Below are 16,658 nucleotides of genomic sequence, written 5' to 3'. Positions count from 1 at the left end.
TTTCTGTTTGTGGAACAAATCTTGTAACGATACCAAAGAGAGTAGATCCATTTTTACTTAGAGGAAAATGATAAAATATAATTTTCTATCTCGGTATAATTAAGTATATTGATTCAGTAAAGTGCTGTATCATTACAGAGATAATATATGTTGTTTTCTTCTTTGTTATCACTATTTTTATATATACACATTGCCTGTTTTGTGTTTAAATATAAAACGGTGTGGATGGTTGATTGTACTTTAGTTGTTTATGGCATGCTGAATTGACTTTTGAATGAAGGGGTGAATTATATTAAAATGTTTCCCATTTCCATCGGTGAAATCTTCATTACAACTTAATGTTTAGTGATCTTTGAGAATGTGTTCCTGTATTATTACGCCACTACCACTATATTACTTGAAAATGGTCTCAAAACAACATTATAATTTATTGCAATAACTTCTGGGACAATTTATCGTCCAGTGAAATTTGTTATAGTCACCGCAGCCTACAATTAACACAGCCATCAGGCATTATATTATGACCATTATATTATGAATAGTAGGCTGGTCTCCTTTCAAAATAGATACTTTATTTATCCTGAAGAGGGAAATTCACAGATCCAGTAGCATCAACATAAATTATAGCAACACTAGAAAGAAAATAGAATCAATACATATAAGACACAATAATAATAAAACTACTAAATACTACTGATTGGTTGAGGCATGGATCTTTCTAGAATCCTGACGGAGATTTAGTGGCGAATGTTTCATGTCCTGTAAGCTGGATGCCCTTCATGCACCACGTCTGTTTGCACAGCACATCCCACAGATGCACAACTGGACTGAGATGGGGAGAATTTGGAGAGCAACACTTCAAAGTGGATGCTGTTTCTGAAGCATTTCAGGTTTCTGGCAGGGTGTGTGTTTTCCAAACAGAGTCGACAGCCGTCAGGGAATATCTGATTTCTGCCTTAACTGATCCCCGAAAAAGAAAATAAAAAATATTACTCCTAAAGAGAAGGGAGTTGTTGAAGTAACTCCCCCTCCAAAGAGGAGGCCGTGGGCAGGAAGTGTCTCCTGTCGCAATCTGTGATGCAGCAAATTGGAAGAAGCTTCTGATTGTAAACACTTTTACAAAATTATTATTCTGGAAAGAGGATGCACTGGGTTAAATTGTTAAATTTGTGGTACATTAAAAAGGTGTAATGCACAGTGTATTATTTTAAACTTTACCCAATGGCTAACTTTTGGCTGTTGAGTACCTAATGCGCTAATTAGTGCTATGAAGCTTACCAGAAATTTTCTGCCTTGTAAACAACCATCTTCCACTGCGAAGAGAGATGTGCCGAGCCAAACAAGATGGCTGCCGATGTTCATTTAATATTTTAAAATGTGGCCAACATGAGCTGAACGGCTTTGTTAATTTCTTCTACTGCCATTTCTAAAACTACAGTCAGAGTACAGAAAACTGACCTCATCGTTCACAACTTATCCTTTTCACTGATTGGTTGAAATTGTACCAGAGAAATCCAAGTCAGTGGGAGAAATACAAGACAGAGCAGTGAAGGGAGATGAGAATCAAGCAGAACTGCATAGGAAGGCAACGGCCAAGCTAGCTTGTCAGTAGCTATGGAGTCTTTACAGCACCAAGACCAATGCTGTATTCTGTTTTTCTGGCTAAACTTTCTAAATCAAAAGTTTTTTTTCTTTTCCAACTCTCAAACTTTGCTCCAAGTTACCTTACATTTACCTCCGGACTCCTACAGAAACTTTAACAATCACCAACTTCCTTCCAAACATTGCCTCAGGGGGAGGAAAAGGGCGTGGTAATTTTCTTCAGATTTCCCTAAACAGCAAAAATAATGCAAATTCCTGAAAGGGTCAGGAGGGGGGCGTACCAATTAAGTGGCTGATCCAAGCTTCATTTAGTTCAGAACGGTGGCCGCTGGAGATTTAATACATGGCATCCTGCTGAGCTGCACGCTAATGAAGTGAAATGCAGAAGTGCAAAGGGAAGCTGTGATTTTTCTCGGTATGCCAGACTTGCCTCCATTAGCCTCCATCGCACCCTACTTCAGGTAATAGTTGCTGGGGGGGAAAAAAATCTTCACATCCGAATAGAAAAAGGTGAAGCAATAATTTATGAACTGTCACCAAATTCAAAGCTTTGTGACAAACCGGAGAGACGATTCGAGACTGGATCAGGTCAGAACATCAATATTTATTTCTGGAAAAACAAGAGAAGAAAACGCAGAATTTTGAGTGAGATTTAATGTCGTGCCCTACATATAACCCACATGCTGCTTTCAGTCGATGTGAGCTGTGGAGGCGTGAGCTCTCTGTGATGCCAGGTCTGCCTCCAGCTCTGCTTCTCTCTTAGTGAACACTGAGTTTCTGTTAGTTTTGGGTTTTTTTTGTGAACTACAGAGAAATGTGATATGTGTGACATTATATCACTGCAAAATCCCAACATTTTCTGGTCTAGTTTCTAGTGTAAATATCTTATTACATTTGCAATAGTATACTATTGTTTTGAACTAGTTGCTTAAAACCAGCACTAGTTTTAAACAACATTACTTGTTGAAAAAGATTATTTCAGATTATTTATCTTATAACAAGACATTTTTTCCATGTTGTAAGTGAAATAATCTGCCAGTGGAAGTAGCACTTTAAAAAAAAATCAATATTAAGGAATCATTGACTTAAAACAAGTACCCTGATCTCTCTGGAAATGTACTTTTAAGTTAGTTTAGTCTTATTTTAAGTGTTTTTCAAAGTGGGGGTAGTCAGAGGGCGTTATGTTGGAGGGAAAGTGAAGAATAAAGAAAGCAAAAATAAAAAACAAAACTGAATTCTTAAAATTTTTTAAATCCATTTTTCATTATATATATTTTTTCTATTATAAAATATTTTTTCTTTCTTTTTTTTTAAATGAAATGTAAGTTAAAGTTGCTTATTTCAGTCTTACTTCTGACGCTCATCTTCTGATTGGCTGCTGGTTAAAGTCATTGAGCTGCTTTGCTTCTCAACAAATGGAAAAGTTTCTGACAAGAAAGAGACTGAAGGAGCTCAGCTGCGAAGGACATATAGCTGCAAAAATCCATAAGAACTGTGGGAATAAAGTACAATTTAATGTTAATTTCAGAGGATTTTGATGAAAGCTTGTATTATCTGGATAAGTCATAGTATGTAATCTGATAATAAAATTTTGAGCCACAGAATTTGTGGCCATTGAAAATCAGAATGAGGCAGCATTTATGCTAAACGATTGTAATAATTGTTGAGTAGTGAATAAAGAAAACAAAGTTAAACTTAAAGTTTAGGTTTCTTTATGGATTTTGTAGCATTGTCTTAAGCTTGCTTAAAGGATTCCTGAACAAAAGCTAGTGCTGTTTGGAGGGGGCGTGGCATGAAAAACTTTGATAACTCCTAATCTAAACCAGAACTTGAAACTAAACCAAAAATACTCTGAAGATTTAGCATTTTTGCAGAAACCCCGGCATGACCCATAATGCTGGTGTGTTTGTCTCTCGCTCCAGGTGATGATCCTGTACTTCAGCCCCAGCGTGTTTCGATGCATCCTCCTCAGGTGGGTTCGCCTCCTGGGATTCGCCATCGCGTACGGCACCATCATCCTCAAGCTGTACAGGTACGGCTGAGTTAACGACAACAAAGAGCGTAATCTGTATCTGAGATGTTTCTCTTTTTCCTTTCTTTTTCTATGAATTATTCTGATGGGGATATTAAATTGAAAGCAAAAACTAAAAATAGGCAAACCCCACTTCTCACTCGACGTCTCCTATCCTACCATCTCCTCCGCTCCTTTCTCTGTTTCAATAATTCAGCTCCCTCTCAAAGATTGCGTGCTTTCTTTGGCCCGTATGGACATTTAAATTTCACATCAGGTCTGATCTTTCCACGTCTGCCTGCATTCATACACACATACACACACACAGCCCCACTCTGGGTTCCTAATCTGCAGCTTGGAGCGAGTATTACTGAGATGGGAGAAGGAGGTCAAAGATTGGCCAGAAAGTTCTCTTGGCAAAATTACCAATTTGACTTTTTTTTTATTATTTCTTTTTGCGAGCTTGTTAGATGGAAAGTGTGCCTCAGGGGGAAAAACTCTTACAGCCTGAGCGGCAAAACTGGATATCAGATGAAGCGGATTTGTCACAGTCCGGACTGCCAATGAGGAGCATTATAAACAGAGAATGACATATTTTTCAAACTTCACTGCTGATTAAAGGCATTGAAATTTTGAGATGCAGGCCGACACAAAGTTATGCAAAACTGTATAAGAAAATAATACATAAATGAAAAAGTACACTTGCAAACCCACTAAGGCCTGAAGGTTCACTGTAGCTGGACTGGAGAAAGTCAGTCAGAAAAGCTCGAAAGAGAAACTGCAGAGATTTACAGCTCAGGTTGAGGTTCAACTCCGGATCTGTCCGTAGTAGAACTATGAGATTTGCAATTCATAAATCTGGCCTTTGTCGAAATGTGGCAAGACAAAAGCCTTAAAGCTGCAGTGTGTGACTTTTAGAAAGAAATATTGTTGTTTTGTTTTTTTAACATATTTGTTAAAACAATTTCCATGTACAGACAGTAAAATATAAGACAGATAATCTGTGAAAAGTTTGAGTTCCTCCACCTCCTCCCAGTGCTACAGTTGATGTCTGAAGAAATGCTCCGGCAGGGGGACGGTCTTAGTGCTGTCAATCATGCTTGTGTGCTTTTGCTAAATGTTCTAATGGCGGAGAAACAATTATCGTTCCAGGAAAACAGTTTTTCATCATCTCTGGCCATGCTAACTCGCCTTAGCGTTCATGACAGGCTCTGTTGAAGGGGAGACGCTGTAGCATAGCAGAGAGCGAGAGGGAGGGTGTGAGCAGCATGTATACAAGCTTGATTGGCAGCACTAAGACCCTCCTCCTTGCTCTGATTGGTTACTTCTAGTTAGCACAGGGAAACAGCAGAGGAGCTTGATTCTTTCACAGATTATCCATCTCATACCAAACTGTCATGACCCAGTTTTAACAAATCTGTAAAATATTTTTTTATTAAAGTTACTTACTGCAGCTGTAAGAAGCGCTGTTTGTAGGTTGTCAATCAATGCAAAGTACAGAGCAAACGATTCCTTTCCGACAGCAGCTCCACAATTAGCATCCAACCACAAATCCACCGCTGTGGATAATTTCCTTCCCCCTTCGTTTCATACAAGTAAAGTCGCAGAGCTCCTGGGCCGTGTGTGCTTTCAGAACGAATGGCTGGGATTGTGGAACCGAAACCAGTGTGGGTTACGACTGCAGCACTCACCGGAGCAACATGCGTGAGTCATTTCTCACGGGCAAATCCACCAAGACCTGAAGTCTTATAAATAAACCACCCATGCATTGTTCCAAACACATCGGTAGCGAATTTGTACGAAAAGCAGATTCAGATTGTTGTATTTTATATTTTATGAACAAGAACATTTCTTCCTCTTGCTTTCCATTTCATCCAGTACAGGAGCACAGCACGCTAGATAGACTTAAATACATAAAACCGAAATGGATATGTTTCGGTTCATGTGAGAATGTCGACCAAAGCAACAATCTAATAATACATTTTCAGTTCAAGTAAACTGAAAATGTCGGATAAAACATCTACTTCTCAGCTTTGGGAAATAATCTTGGAGTTTTTCCAGATTCAGACCATGTTTCCTTCCCTCAGGGTCCTGAAGGTGTTCCTCTCCCGCACGGCCCAGAGGACGCCTTACATGACTAGCTGGCGCGTCCTGCGGCTGCTGGCGGTGATTCTCCTCATTGTGCTGTGGTTCCTGGTGGCCTGGACCTCGGCTGTGTGCCAGAGCCCGGAGCTGAGTCGCAGTCTGATAGTCGCAGGCTTCACACCAGAGGGAATGCAGTTCAGCATGTGCCTGCTGGACCGATGGGACTACATGATGGGAGTGGGTGAGTGTGTGCGTGGGGGTTTTTTTATTTATTTTTTTTGGCAGTTTGGTCAAGAGGAAAGTCATTGATTGGGTCAAATCCGTGACCCTGACTTCCATGCCTGCGAGTCAATTGTAATCTTGTTACTTTACAAACAACTGAGAGTTGTTTGACTCCTAGTCATGGGAGTTCAGCTGAGAAATGTTTGGAGAAATATAAATCTAATAGAAAAAATCAAGGAGTATTATTTGTGTTTTATTTATGTTTATGTTTATTTATGTTTGTACCTCAAGTTTTCAGGTTTTGTGTCCACCGTGAATCGATTTGTACCTGCCAGTGGGCTTCTTTCATATCCGCTTTGACAAGCAACAATTTAAATACATTTTCTTTAATCTACTCACAGCCTGCGGTAAGGAGGTGTAACGATATAATTAGAATAATAATAGAAGGTAATACAATTTTTTCAGATGATAGGACTTGAGAATTGTGCAATTTAGTGACCATTTTTCTCCATTAATAAGGCAGTTTAGTACAAGCGTTTGCCATGTAGGTAAAAAATGGTTTATTTTCAGGAATGAAAAAGTGGCAGGAAGGGATGAAATAGAGATGTGGATATGTGTTGGCAAAAGGCAAAAGTGAATTAAATCACCTGCTCCACATAGCTGGCATATTTACTCACTAAAGGATACGAACATTTTTCAGTCGTTTCGATCACTCCCATGTTCAAGAAAAAAACAAAAAAAATTTTTCACCAGAATTTGGTACACATGCACGTGAGATATAAAATAATATGATCACGGGGCGTGCTGTGGTGGCGCAGGGGGTTAGCACGCCCCACGTTTGGAGGCCCTAGTCCTTGACGCGGACGTCGCGGGTTTGACTCCCGGTTCCGACGACCTTTGCCACATGTCTTCCCCCTTTCACCCTCCTTCCTGTCTGCCTACTGTGGAAAAAATACGAGCCACTAGTGCTGCAAAAACTCTTCGGAGAAAAAAATAAATAAATCTGATCTCTCCCGTAATGCCTAGTTTCATTGTTGCCTTTCCTCTTCTCGTATGTGTTGTGTGTTTGGCACCGCCCTCTGACTGAGGTTATTGTTGGAATTGGTGGTATAAATTACCTGTAGTAATGTCAGTCATTTGCCTTTTTATAGGTCTTCTACTCTTTTTCCTTCATATTTGTTGTAAACATGATGTCGTCACTTATTATGTGGAGGTGATGATTCCAAAACCAAACATCCAAGCATATAGTCACACTTACAGGTGACACTTTAGTTTGACTTCTTCTAATTATCTGCAAAACTTTACAAATTGGATTCTTGTTCAAATGCAGCAGACATTAACGGGTACCACCGTGACCTCCTCTAAATCTGATAAACCTCTCTGCTTTCATGTGTTTCCTTTTGTAGATAAAAAGAGCTTTTTATTTAAGAAAGACTCAACGGGCTCCAAAACCTACTACCTCTTTCAAAACTGACAATTTCAGGCTGTAATTCAAAGCACTTTCACAATTTCAAAATTGAATATAAAATTATATATTTCGGGAGTACAATTTACCTTTTCTCCGCACAAGTCTCTTAATAATTGTTTTATGATGGAGTAATCCTTTCAGGGCTCTTTAGCCCTGAAGAGCAGAGCTGGACTGTTAATCAGGATGCTGGTCCAGCTCACAGTTCGCATGCTGCATAAGTGGCACACAGCAAACAAGTAGAGTAGAAAGGAAAAATGTATTATAAACACAGAGGGAATTCTCATAGGTAAACACAAGTATTTATAGTTAACACACTTGCACAAATGGCTAAAATGCTTCACTATGGACGGCAAACTTTGTGATTAGCGCTCAATTAGGAATGCACGTCTACTTTAGACTGTTTGATATCAGATGTTGAATTTAGGCAGATTTTATCTGCAGCGCCGTCTGCTGTTTGGGTGAAAATCCCAGGAGCACAGGACCCCTCAATCTGGAAGAAGTCTAGATTTGTCCTCCCCAAATAAATCATAAAAGAAACATTTGTATTTAAACAATATAAATATGAAATAGCAAAAGAAATCCACTATTGATCAAAGAAAAACAAAGTAAGGATGAATTTTTAACTGCAGATGGACAGAAGCATGTTTGTCAATCTCAAATTTATTTGTATAGCACATTTAAAGTCAACTATGAAGCCAAAGAGCTTCACAGTTTACATTGGACTCAAATGATTAATCGAAATAACCATGATTAATCGATTATTGAAATAATTGTCAACTAATTAAAATGTATATATTTTGGATTTAAGATAAAAACTAGCTAAAACTCCTCTAGTGGTATAGGTTTAGTTGTACACAGTTCAGATTTAGTAAAGGAATTTTGCAGTTTTGCATTTTAGAAAAAAAACCTAATGTTTATTTTCTTATTTAACAAAAGAATTAAATTTTTCGTTCATTTGTATTTTTATGTGTTTTGAATAGTGCATAAAAAGGATTAAGTGGTTAAGTGAAAAATCTCTAGGAAGTGTTTATTGTTTTTCCCGATTAATCGTCAGAATAGCCGGTTAAATGCTAACTAAAATAATCGATAGCTGCAGCCCAGATTTACAGCAACAATCGTAACAGAGGAAACAGAAATATATACGTATATACATGTGTGTGTTCGTGTACTATTGATGTTTTGACAAATGGCATTGTCTTCGTTTCATAAGAAGTGCGTATAGAGAATTTCAGACCATAAGTCTTCTTATATAACCACTTTTTTGAAAGCTTGCTTACCATCTTATCACCAACGCACATACATATTTAGGAGGCTCATCTGCAGAGAACATGTACCAAATAAAATCGTCAGGGCCTCATTGTTGTCCTGGATTGTGTGGATAAAGATTCCTGAGTTCGTACTTTTCACCCTAAACCACACCGCTCTCATCATAAATTGCAATAATTCTTGGAACCATGCAGTGTTTCTGTTCAAGATGACCCAGATGGCCTTCAGCTTGTGTTACAGTGCTTGTTCTTCGGTGACTGATTCTAGAGGCAGGAGGCAGCGATGTGCACCTCACTGGAGCCAGTCTGGCAGCAGGGGACACTAATCCTGTTTGAAAAGGGAAAAACGAGGAATCCCTCAGAGATCCTACTGAAAACTGACAGACATGCAGACTGAGAGACTGGAGGTGGCAGGGAAAGAAAAGACGGAGTGAGGGAGGGGAAATGCTGGTGGGTAGTAGCCATCGATGCGGAGAGACATTTCCACCAGAACTTCAGAAAGACAAGCATGTGGAGGGAGAACAGCTAAGGACACTCTGGAGACGGCACAAAGTATCTACAGAGAGAAATGGGTGTGTGTGTGGGTGTGTGTGTGTGTGTGTGTGCTTCTGCAAACCGGCAACATCTTCAAACAAATGTGTGCGCTTCGTTTCGGAGCGCGCACAGGAATCCCTCCGGTTGTTCCTCTGAATGTGTGTAGACAAGCTAGGAAGAGAGGAAGCCCTGCTGTTTGCTCTGACAGCCGGAGAGAACGCGCCGACGTGCTGCGGAGACTGCAGAGGGACAGGGAGCACCTTCTGAAGCAGCTGCAGAGCATTTCATCAATGCTGCATGACACCCCGTTTTTGAAAAGCAGTCCTGTTTTTTCTTGCTTGTTCTCGTTGGCAAGTGTTGTAGAAAAGCCCTCTTTGTAAAAGGAAAAAAATGTTTGTGTGGATGATTTATATGTACCTGCATGATGCAATAGTTATTTCTTCCTGAAATATATATATATATTTTTTTATATGACTTAAAGACTGATTTAGCCAAAACTCTCCAGGCGTTATAGCTGTAGCTTTACCCGGATCAGATTTACTACAGGAATGCAACAGTTTTGCATTTCAGGCAATAAAATATTTATTTTCTTGTTTAAAAAGAGAATTGATTGTTTTTGTTCATTTGCATCCTTTAATGTATTTTAATATAGCATAAACAGGCTTAAGTGGTTAGGTGATATTTCTGTAGAATGTGTTTTTTTTTTTACCCTATTAACTGATTAATCGTCAGGATACTTGATTAATTGATAACTAAAATAATCATTGGTTGCAGCCCAGATTTACATCAGCCATTGTAGAATAGCAAACAGAAATATATGTGTGTGAGCGTGCACTGTGGGGGTGTGTGTGCGTGCGTGTGTCTGCGTGTGTGTGTGTGGGTTCTTGCATCATCATGTTTTGACATATGAATACTTTCTGTGTAGTTAGTGATGATTTAAAGACAGTGCATACTCCTAAATATTAATTAAAAATAAGATTGAGATTTAATTCCTCAACCTGCCACAATAAGCAAAAAAAAAAAAACCAACAACCACCACATGATAAATTAAAATGAGCACACACATTTTTATATGGACAACAATTGTTAAAGCGACATTCCTTCTAATATTTTTGCAAAGCCGCCATTTTCAGAAACATTTGTCACCCAGTACAAAGTAGTCACTTTGCACTTTCTGGCACCTTTGCCTGTTTTTCTTGTGCAAACTGAATGGTTATTATTATTTGAAGTGCAGTTTTGCTTTCTGAGACTTCACAATCCATTTGTTGTTTTTGTTATTTAAAATGTTTTCCAGCCCCAGTGTTGTTTTCTTTTGAGACAATTTTTTCTGTATTGTCCAGCAAAATTTGTTACAGTGACAGGCCTCATGTCTTATTTGTGATAGTTTGTTAATTTTGCAAACAGAAAAAAAGAAAAAAAAACATAATCTAAAAAAAGTCAGTGAATCACTTTGAGCCTCATTGGAAAGTTCACAAAAAGGGTGTGCAAAATTAAATTTATATTTCAAATGACTCTGTTTCTGCCAGTGATAGATGATGCTTTTATGTTTGATCATACTCTATTGATCCAGAACATAATTTCACAGTGCAGAGACAGACTCCGTTGCTTTGCATGCTACAATAATCACTTTAGATTTTTTGATACTTTAAAATTTCATTAGGTGATAATGAGCAAATTTGCAGCCACACACTGGATCGCCTGTTCTGAAATATTGTCCTGTAACAATGAAGGCAGGCGTCTCTTCTCAACGTCCTCTCTGTAAATTACCCTATTTTATAACTCGGCTCCATGATAAGAGGATAACAAACACTGCCGTCATGGGAAGAGGATTAATTTATAATTCTTTATTGCTTTATAATAGGATTTGGAGGAGGGGTTGAAAGTTTAACCGTATTTAAAGCAGTATATTGCTGTGTGAAGGACTATTCATACCCTTTAAACTTTTTTCTTTTTACTTTTACACCCGTCAATTTCAATGTTTTTTAGTAGGATGTGCTTTTTTTATATCGTTTTTCACAAATACCACCATTTTGGGCCATATTGAAATTGGTCTATTTCACAAACCTACACTGGAAACATTTTTGCACGTCACACGAGTCACGTGATCAACAACCAGACGTTGCCACTGGTGCAAACCACGAAGAAGACAGGAAGTAGTTGGAGGATGATGGCGCCTTTTTTTTTTATAATGACATCACATGGACAAACTTATTAATGTGTGATTTCTTAGTCAAACGAATTTCTTTTAAGTCGTATTTGATATGTGCAGCATTTTTATAACCAAAGGTAACATAGTTACTTCAATGCTCTGTAATAGGACACTATGTGCCCGGAAAATACATAACACCGCCCCTTTAAGGTTAAGTGCATGTGGTTACTTTACCTGTAGCATTTGATTGTGAATTGTTTCAGGTGATGGGAAACTATTCTCCTCACTAATGTGGTGCTACATTTGCAGTATTCCTGATGTCCTTCATGTTAGGAGAGCTAAAGAATAATCCCAGTAACACGACCACAGCTGTCTGATATAAGGACTGTGGATGGCTCATTACAAGCACAATGGATACAATGTTTTCCTGAAGGGTACATATTGCCGAGGCTTTCACAAAGATGACTATTTCATGGAGGGAGTTAAAGGTAGGTGACAGAATGCCTGCAGCTACTCAGAGAATTATATACAATATGGTCGCTAATGGAAAAGGCTTTTTGTTGTTTGGCCTCAAAGTTCATCCTGGGAATAGTTAGCAAAAAGGGCTTTATGAAGAGCACAGTGGTTGCGGCGGCAGATAACAGGTAATCAGCTCTGCGATGTTTTCATTTCTTATACTTTGTGGCAAAAAACTGAAGTCAATCAAAGTGAATGTTGAACTTTGGAAGCGGAAAACATCTGAAAGATACAATGAAGGCATCGACAAATGTCAGTTATCAGTTCATGTTTTCTGAAAAGTATCTAAGATCGTGAAAAAATTAGCATACCCCATAAGACCAGGTGTTTTTATAACACTGTCATGAACTTTTCCACAACTTTCCTTCCCTGAGTGTCTGCTGTGTTTCTCAGTCTTCATGATGCCTGTTTGTTAAGTTCAAGTTTATGTTTTAAATTGGGACAATACGTAATAATATACGTGTAAATACAAAAGATTATAGCCAGGTGGCTAATTTCCATTTCTAGCCCCAGTGGCAGGTTGATGTTAAAGCACAAAAATGTTCTCTAACGAACCTTTACAGAACATCTGGATTTGTACTGAGATAAAGAAAAAAAGACATCTGGTGGACATCAAGCAGATCCACGCTAGATATTTATTTATTTATCTTTTTTTAATTTAGAAAATGAGTACAGTAATGCATTTGACATTCAAACAACTTCAAATCTGGTGAACCTTTACCAGCTGGCCTGTCTTTGTTTCAGCTGAGTTCCTGTTCCTACTGTGGGGTGTGTACCTGTGCTATGCCGTCCGCACCATCCCTTCTGCTTTCCACGAGCCGCGGTACATTGCTGTAGCCATCTACAACGAGCTCCTCATATCAGCCATCTTCCACATCATCAGGTGGGTCAATGTGATGGATCATCAAACTATTCCCTCTTCATTACGTGTGCTTCAAGCTGGAGTATGTGACTTTTATAAACAATATGTTTTTTTTTTTGCATATTTGTATCACTACGTCGTAACACTGTAATATGAGACAGATAACCTGCGAATGAAATCGTCCCCCTATACTCCTGCTGTCATCTGAACAAATACACAGCTCTATCAGAAACAACCAATCAGAGCCAGGAGGCGGGTCTTAGTGTTGTCAATCACTCTTGAATGCTCTGCTCACAGCTTCCTCTTTGCTCGCTGCTACACTACAACCGGTTCGCCACAGAACAGCCCGACATGGACGCTAAGGCTAGTTAGCTTTGCCACCAATGACTGCGGATTAGATGTTTTCCTGGAACAGTAAGTTGTTTCTCAGCTATTAGCACAATTTAGCAGCACATACATGAGTGTGATTGACAGCACTAAGACATGCCTCCTGGCTCTGATTGGTTGATTTTGACTGGGAGCGGTGCATTTCTGCAGATGACAATAAGAGCACTGGAAGGATGCGGAGGACCTTGATCTTTTCACTGATTATTTATTAGTATTATACTGTCACAAAATAATTTAACAAATATGTATTTACATATTTTTATATTTGTAAATTTACATACCCCAGCTTTAGGTCTTATCAGATAATTTATGTGACAGTATCTCGCCCGGGTAGCTAACTAGATACATATACCCAGATATCTATTTATCTATCTATCTAGCTAGATAGACAGGTACCCATCTATGTATCCATCTGTCTATCTAGCTGTCTAACTATCTATCTATATATCTATCTATATGGATAGCTGGACAGCTAGATAACTAGCCAGATTGACAGATATGTTTTTGTCCCCATAGGGAAAATTTGTCTTGGACATCGTGTGCTAATAAAAGCTGCTACCACAATTCAATACACTAAAAAAATAGAAACACATGACTAATAATAAAACAATAAAATCAAACTTTGTACAATAATGTCAAGATCTTTATAAATTTAATATTTAACCACTTACATGTAGATATCTTCTTGTTGAAGCTGTACGGGCACATATCATCTCGGGGAAAAGAAGACATCTTTATGCAGCTCTTTCGTCAGGGAAATGAACAGAGTCAGCAGAGTACAGGGTGAGACAGTTTAAAGGATAGCATAAATTATATCTTCCTCGGGGAGAGAAAAAGCAGCGATGTACTGTGCCAGAAACTAAAATAAACTCTGTTTTTCACACGCTGTTTGTTGATGTCAGTCCCTGTCGCACTGAATTAAGCAGTAGTTCTTCCACTGCTCATCAGGTATGCACATAACTATTTTGAAGTTGTAGGTTAAACAAAACTAATCTGCTATATGCTGGATTTGAATACTAAGGTCGTATAAATACTCCTTCCAGTTTGTAAGGTTTTCCTAAAATTAACAGCTAGCAATGTTTCACTAACCAGTCCTGGTTAGTGAAACACAGAACCGGATTGCTAGAGCTGGGAATTTTGACTCATGATGCAGCAAATTCCCAGCACTGCATCAAACCTTCAGGTTCATTCAAACTAAACAGTCTTAAGAGCTCTCCTGGGAATTTATGGGGACTAAAGGATAACATGGCTTAAAGGGATTTTTTCCCCCTTAAACTCAGTTGCACAATAGATAGAAACAGTGATACTGTGATGCAATGGCTTGTCAGTGGTTGTAAAGTTACATTCAAGGTGGAATTCCTCAGTAAATGCTGGGGTTCACTGTTCAGGCATTTATCAGAGTCTTAGTTTTCTTTTTTCTCTTCTGTTTTTAAATTGTATGAGCAATTTTTGAAGCAGCGTTTGCATCATCCATCCATCCATCCTAGCTTAATTTTGCTTGGAGGTGCAGTAGTGACCTGGGTCATGGGGCAAGAGGTGGAGTCCCTCTTGGGCCGGTTGCCAGTCCATCACAGGGCAAGAAAAATACAGTGTTACAGATAACAATTCATACATATTCACACCTAATTGCAATCTACAGTGGCCAATCAGTCACTTTGATGCATCTTTTTGGAGACAGTGGGAGGAACCAGGCGTAAAACTGGAAAAGTATGCATCTTGAAAAACATAAAACCCTCAGGTAATATTCACTGTTGGCAACTTTTCTGACCTTTAGTGACTTAAATAAAAAATGAAAAGAAACTCTTAATATATCTTTTTCCTGATTCTATTGAGGACTCTACACTTCAAACTCATCTCAGTACAATGTGGGCGTGAATGAATCACGGATGTGGGGAATAAAACCTGTTGCTGAATGATGATGCTTTTTGCTTCAGTCTCACACATTGCTGTTGACGAGGTTTTGTGCTTGAATCTTCTTGATCCATTTAAATCGTTGATGTAGACAGTTTACAAAACATAATAAAATGCCACATTGTTGGTGAGTTAGAGGTAAAATCAAAAACAAAACCAGTAGAAAATCTAAAATTTATAAGGGAAGCAAAGGAATATACCCGTCAGTAAAGAAAAAACTTATGTTACCTTTATGTCATTTTTGCAAATCCCAAACTTTGATAAACACAGAGGATCGTTAGAGTAGTGACATTTAAAAACATATATCTAACATGTTGACAAATGGAAATTATTCAAATTATGTTTTGATGTCTGTTAGTGATTTCTGGGTAATTTTTTGAACAGACAATAATAAGTTTTCTAAGTGAGGACTTGGGAGCACTGATAAGATTAAAAATAGATGCGCGTTCTTGCTGTTAGGCAGAAGCATTAAAATTAAACAGTAACGCAGCACTGATGAACATTCATATTTTAGATGCAAAGATGCAATCAAACTACAGTGCCTTGACAAAAGGACAGAGATAAAAAAAAAAATCACACATTATAGAATGAACGTCCTGTTAGCTAGCTTCTAACTTCCTGTAAGTAGCCAGTTGTACCAGTCTAACTGGTAAGTTAGAAACATATCAATTAAAACTTTGACTACATTTCATATTAGCAGGGATGCTAATCTAGGCTGTGTCAACTGGATGCTAATCCAATTGATCTTGGATTTTTGGTCATTGTCCAATATATTAAAACTCATTTGGCTGATACCGAAATTTTTTCCTATACATACTTACTGAAACTATCTGGTTTTTTCTACCGTGGAAATAAAATACTGCATTGTTTTTGAGAATTTAGCCTGCTACCAAATACATATGCTACAAAAGGAGGCTGAAAATGATGCAACACTTTCAACTTACATTATGTTTAGTGTTAAATTTATTCAATGTAAAAAAAAATTATTCTCCACGACAATGACGACACTGAAACAGAGCGAATTTGACGTGCTGAGCTGCAGGCACCATTGTCACTGGTTTGTCATATAAAAACAATGCCTTTTATATCGAGGAGTTATTTCGACAGAATGGCCGATATTAAAATTTACAGCTAATATCGGCTGATACTGATACCACGCCGATAATATCGTGCATCCCTACATATTAGCATTGTCTCTGTTGGAGACCTGGAGTACCCAGAGAGAGAACTTACAGAAAGACCCCTGTCATGCAAAATTTAATATTTTGTGATAAATGTGATCCACTTACTCTGCAGCTCAGTGTTTCTCAGCGATCTTCGTCTATTTAACTTTGAAAACAGGGGAGTTGGCTCTTTGAAGTTAGAAAGATCGTGACTGAAGAAGGCTTGAATTTCAGCAGTATTTATAAAGCAAAGGATGTTTCATCTGAGTCACAGCAGGAATAAAACCTCAGCTGCTGTTTGCAGTTAGTTGCCTTGGGAAATAGGTTTCATTTGTCACACATTCTGCTGTAAAACTTTCTGTGATTGACTTTTCTTTTTGGTGACCCGCTTTGAGCTCAGCCAGGCAGAAAGGAAAAGATCATTTGTTTAAATTTTCACAAAATTGTACATTCTCTTCCACTGTGCAGGCATTGAACAGCGGG

General features: G+C 38.3%; 1 protein-coding gene across 1 annotated transcript in view; it reads left to right on the top strand.

The window, feature by feature from the left end:
• LOC102216929 (probable G-protein coupled receptor 158) overlaps window positions 1-16,658 on the top strand; it is an 82,292-nt gene that overhangs the window by 51,677 nt on the left and 13,957 nt on the right. The window contains exons 6-8 of the mRNA XM_014470823.2: window positions 3,525-3,634; window positions 5,701-5,939; window positions 12,597-12,735. Of these exons, the coding sequence (XP_014326309.1) occupies window positions 3,525-3,634; window positions 5,701-5,939; window positions 12,597-12,735 (488 nt within the window). The remainder of the gene's footprint in view (window positions 1-3,524; window positions 3,635-5,700; window positions 5,940-12,596; window positions 12,736-16,658) is intronic.

The sequence above is a fragment of the Xiphophorus maculatus genome, chromosome 6 (assembly GCF_002775205.1).
Source record: "Xiphophorus maculatus strain JP 163 A chromosome 6, X_maculatus-5.0-male, whole genome shotgun sequence".
NCBI classification, from domain to species: domain Eukaryota; kingdom Metazoa; phylum Chordata; class Actinopteri; order Cyprinodontiformes; family Poeciliidae; genus Xiphophorus; species Xiphophorus maculatus.
This window is presented reverse-complemented; position numbering and strand designations above follow the sequence as displayed.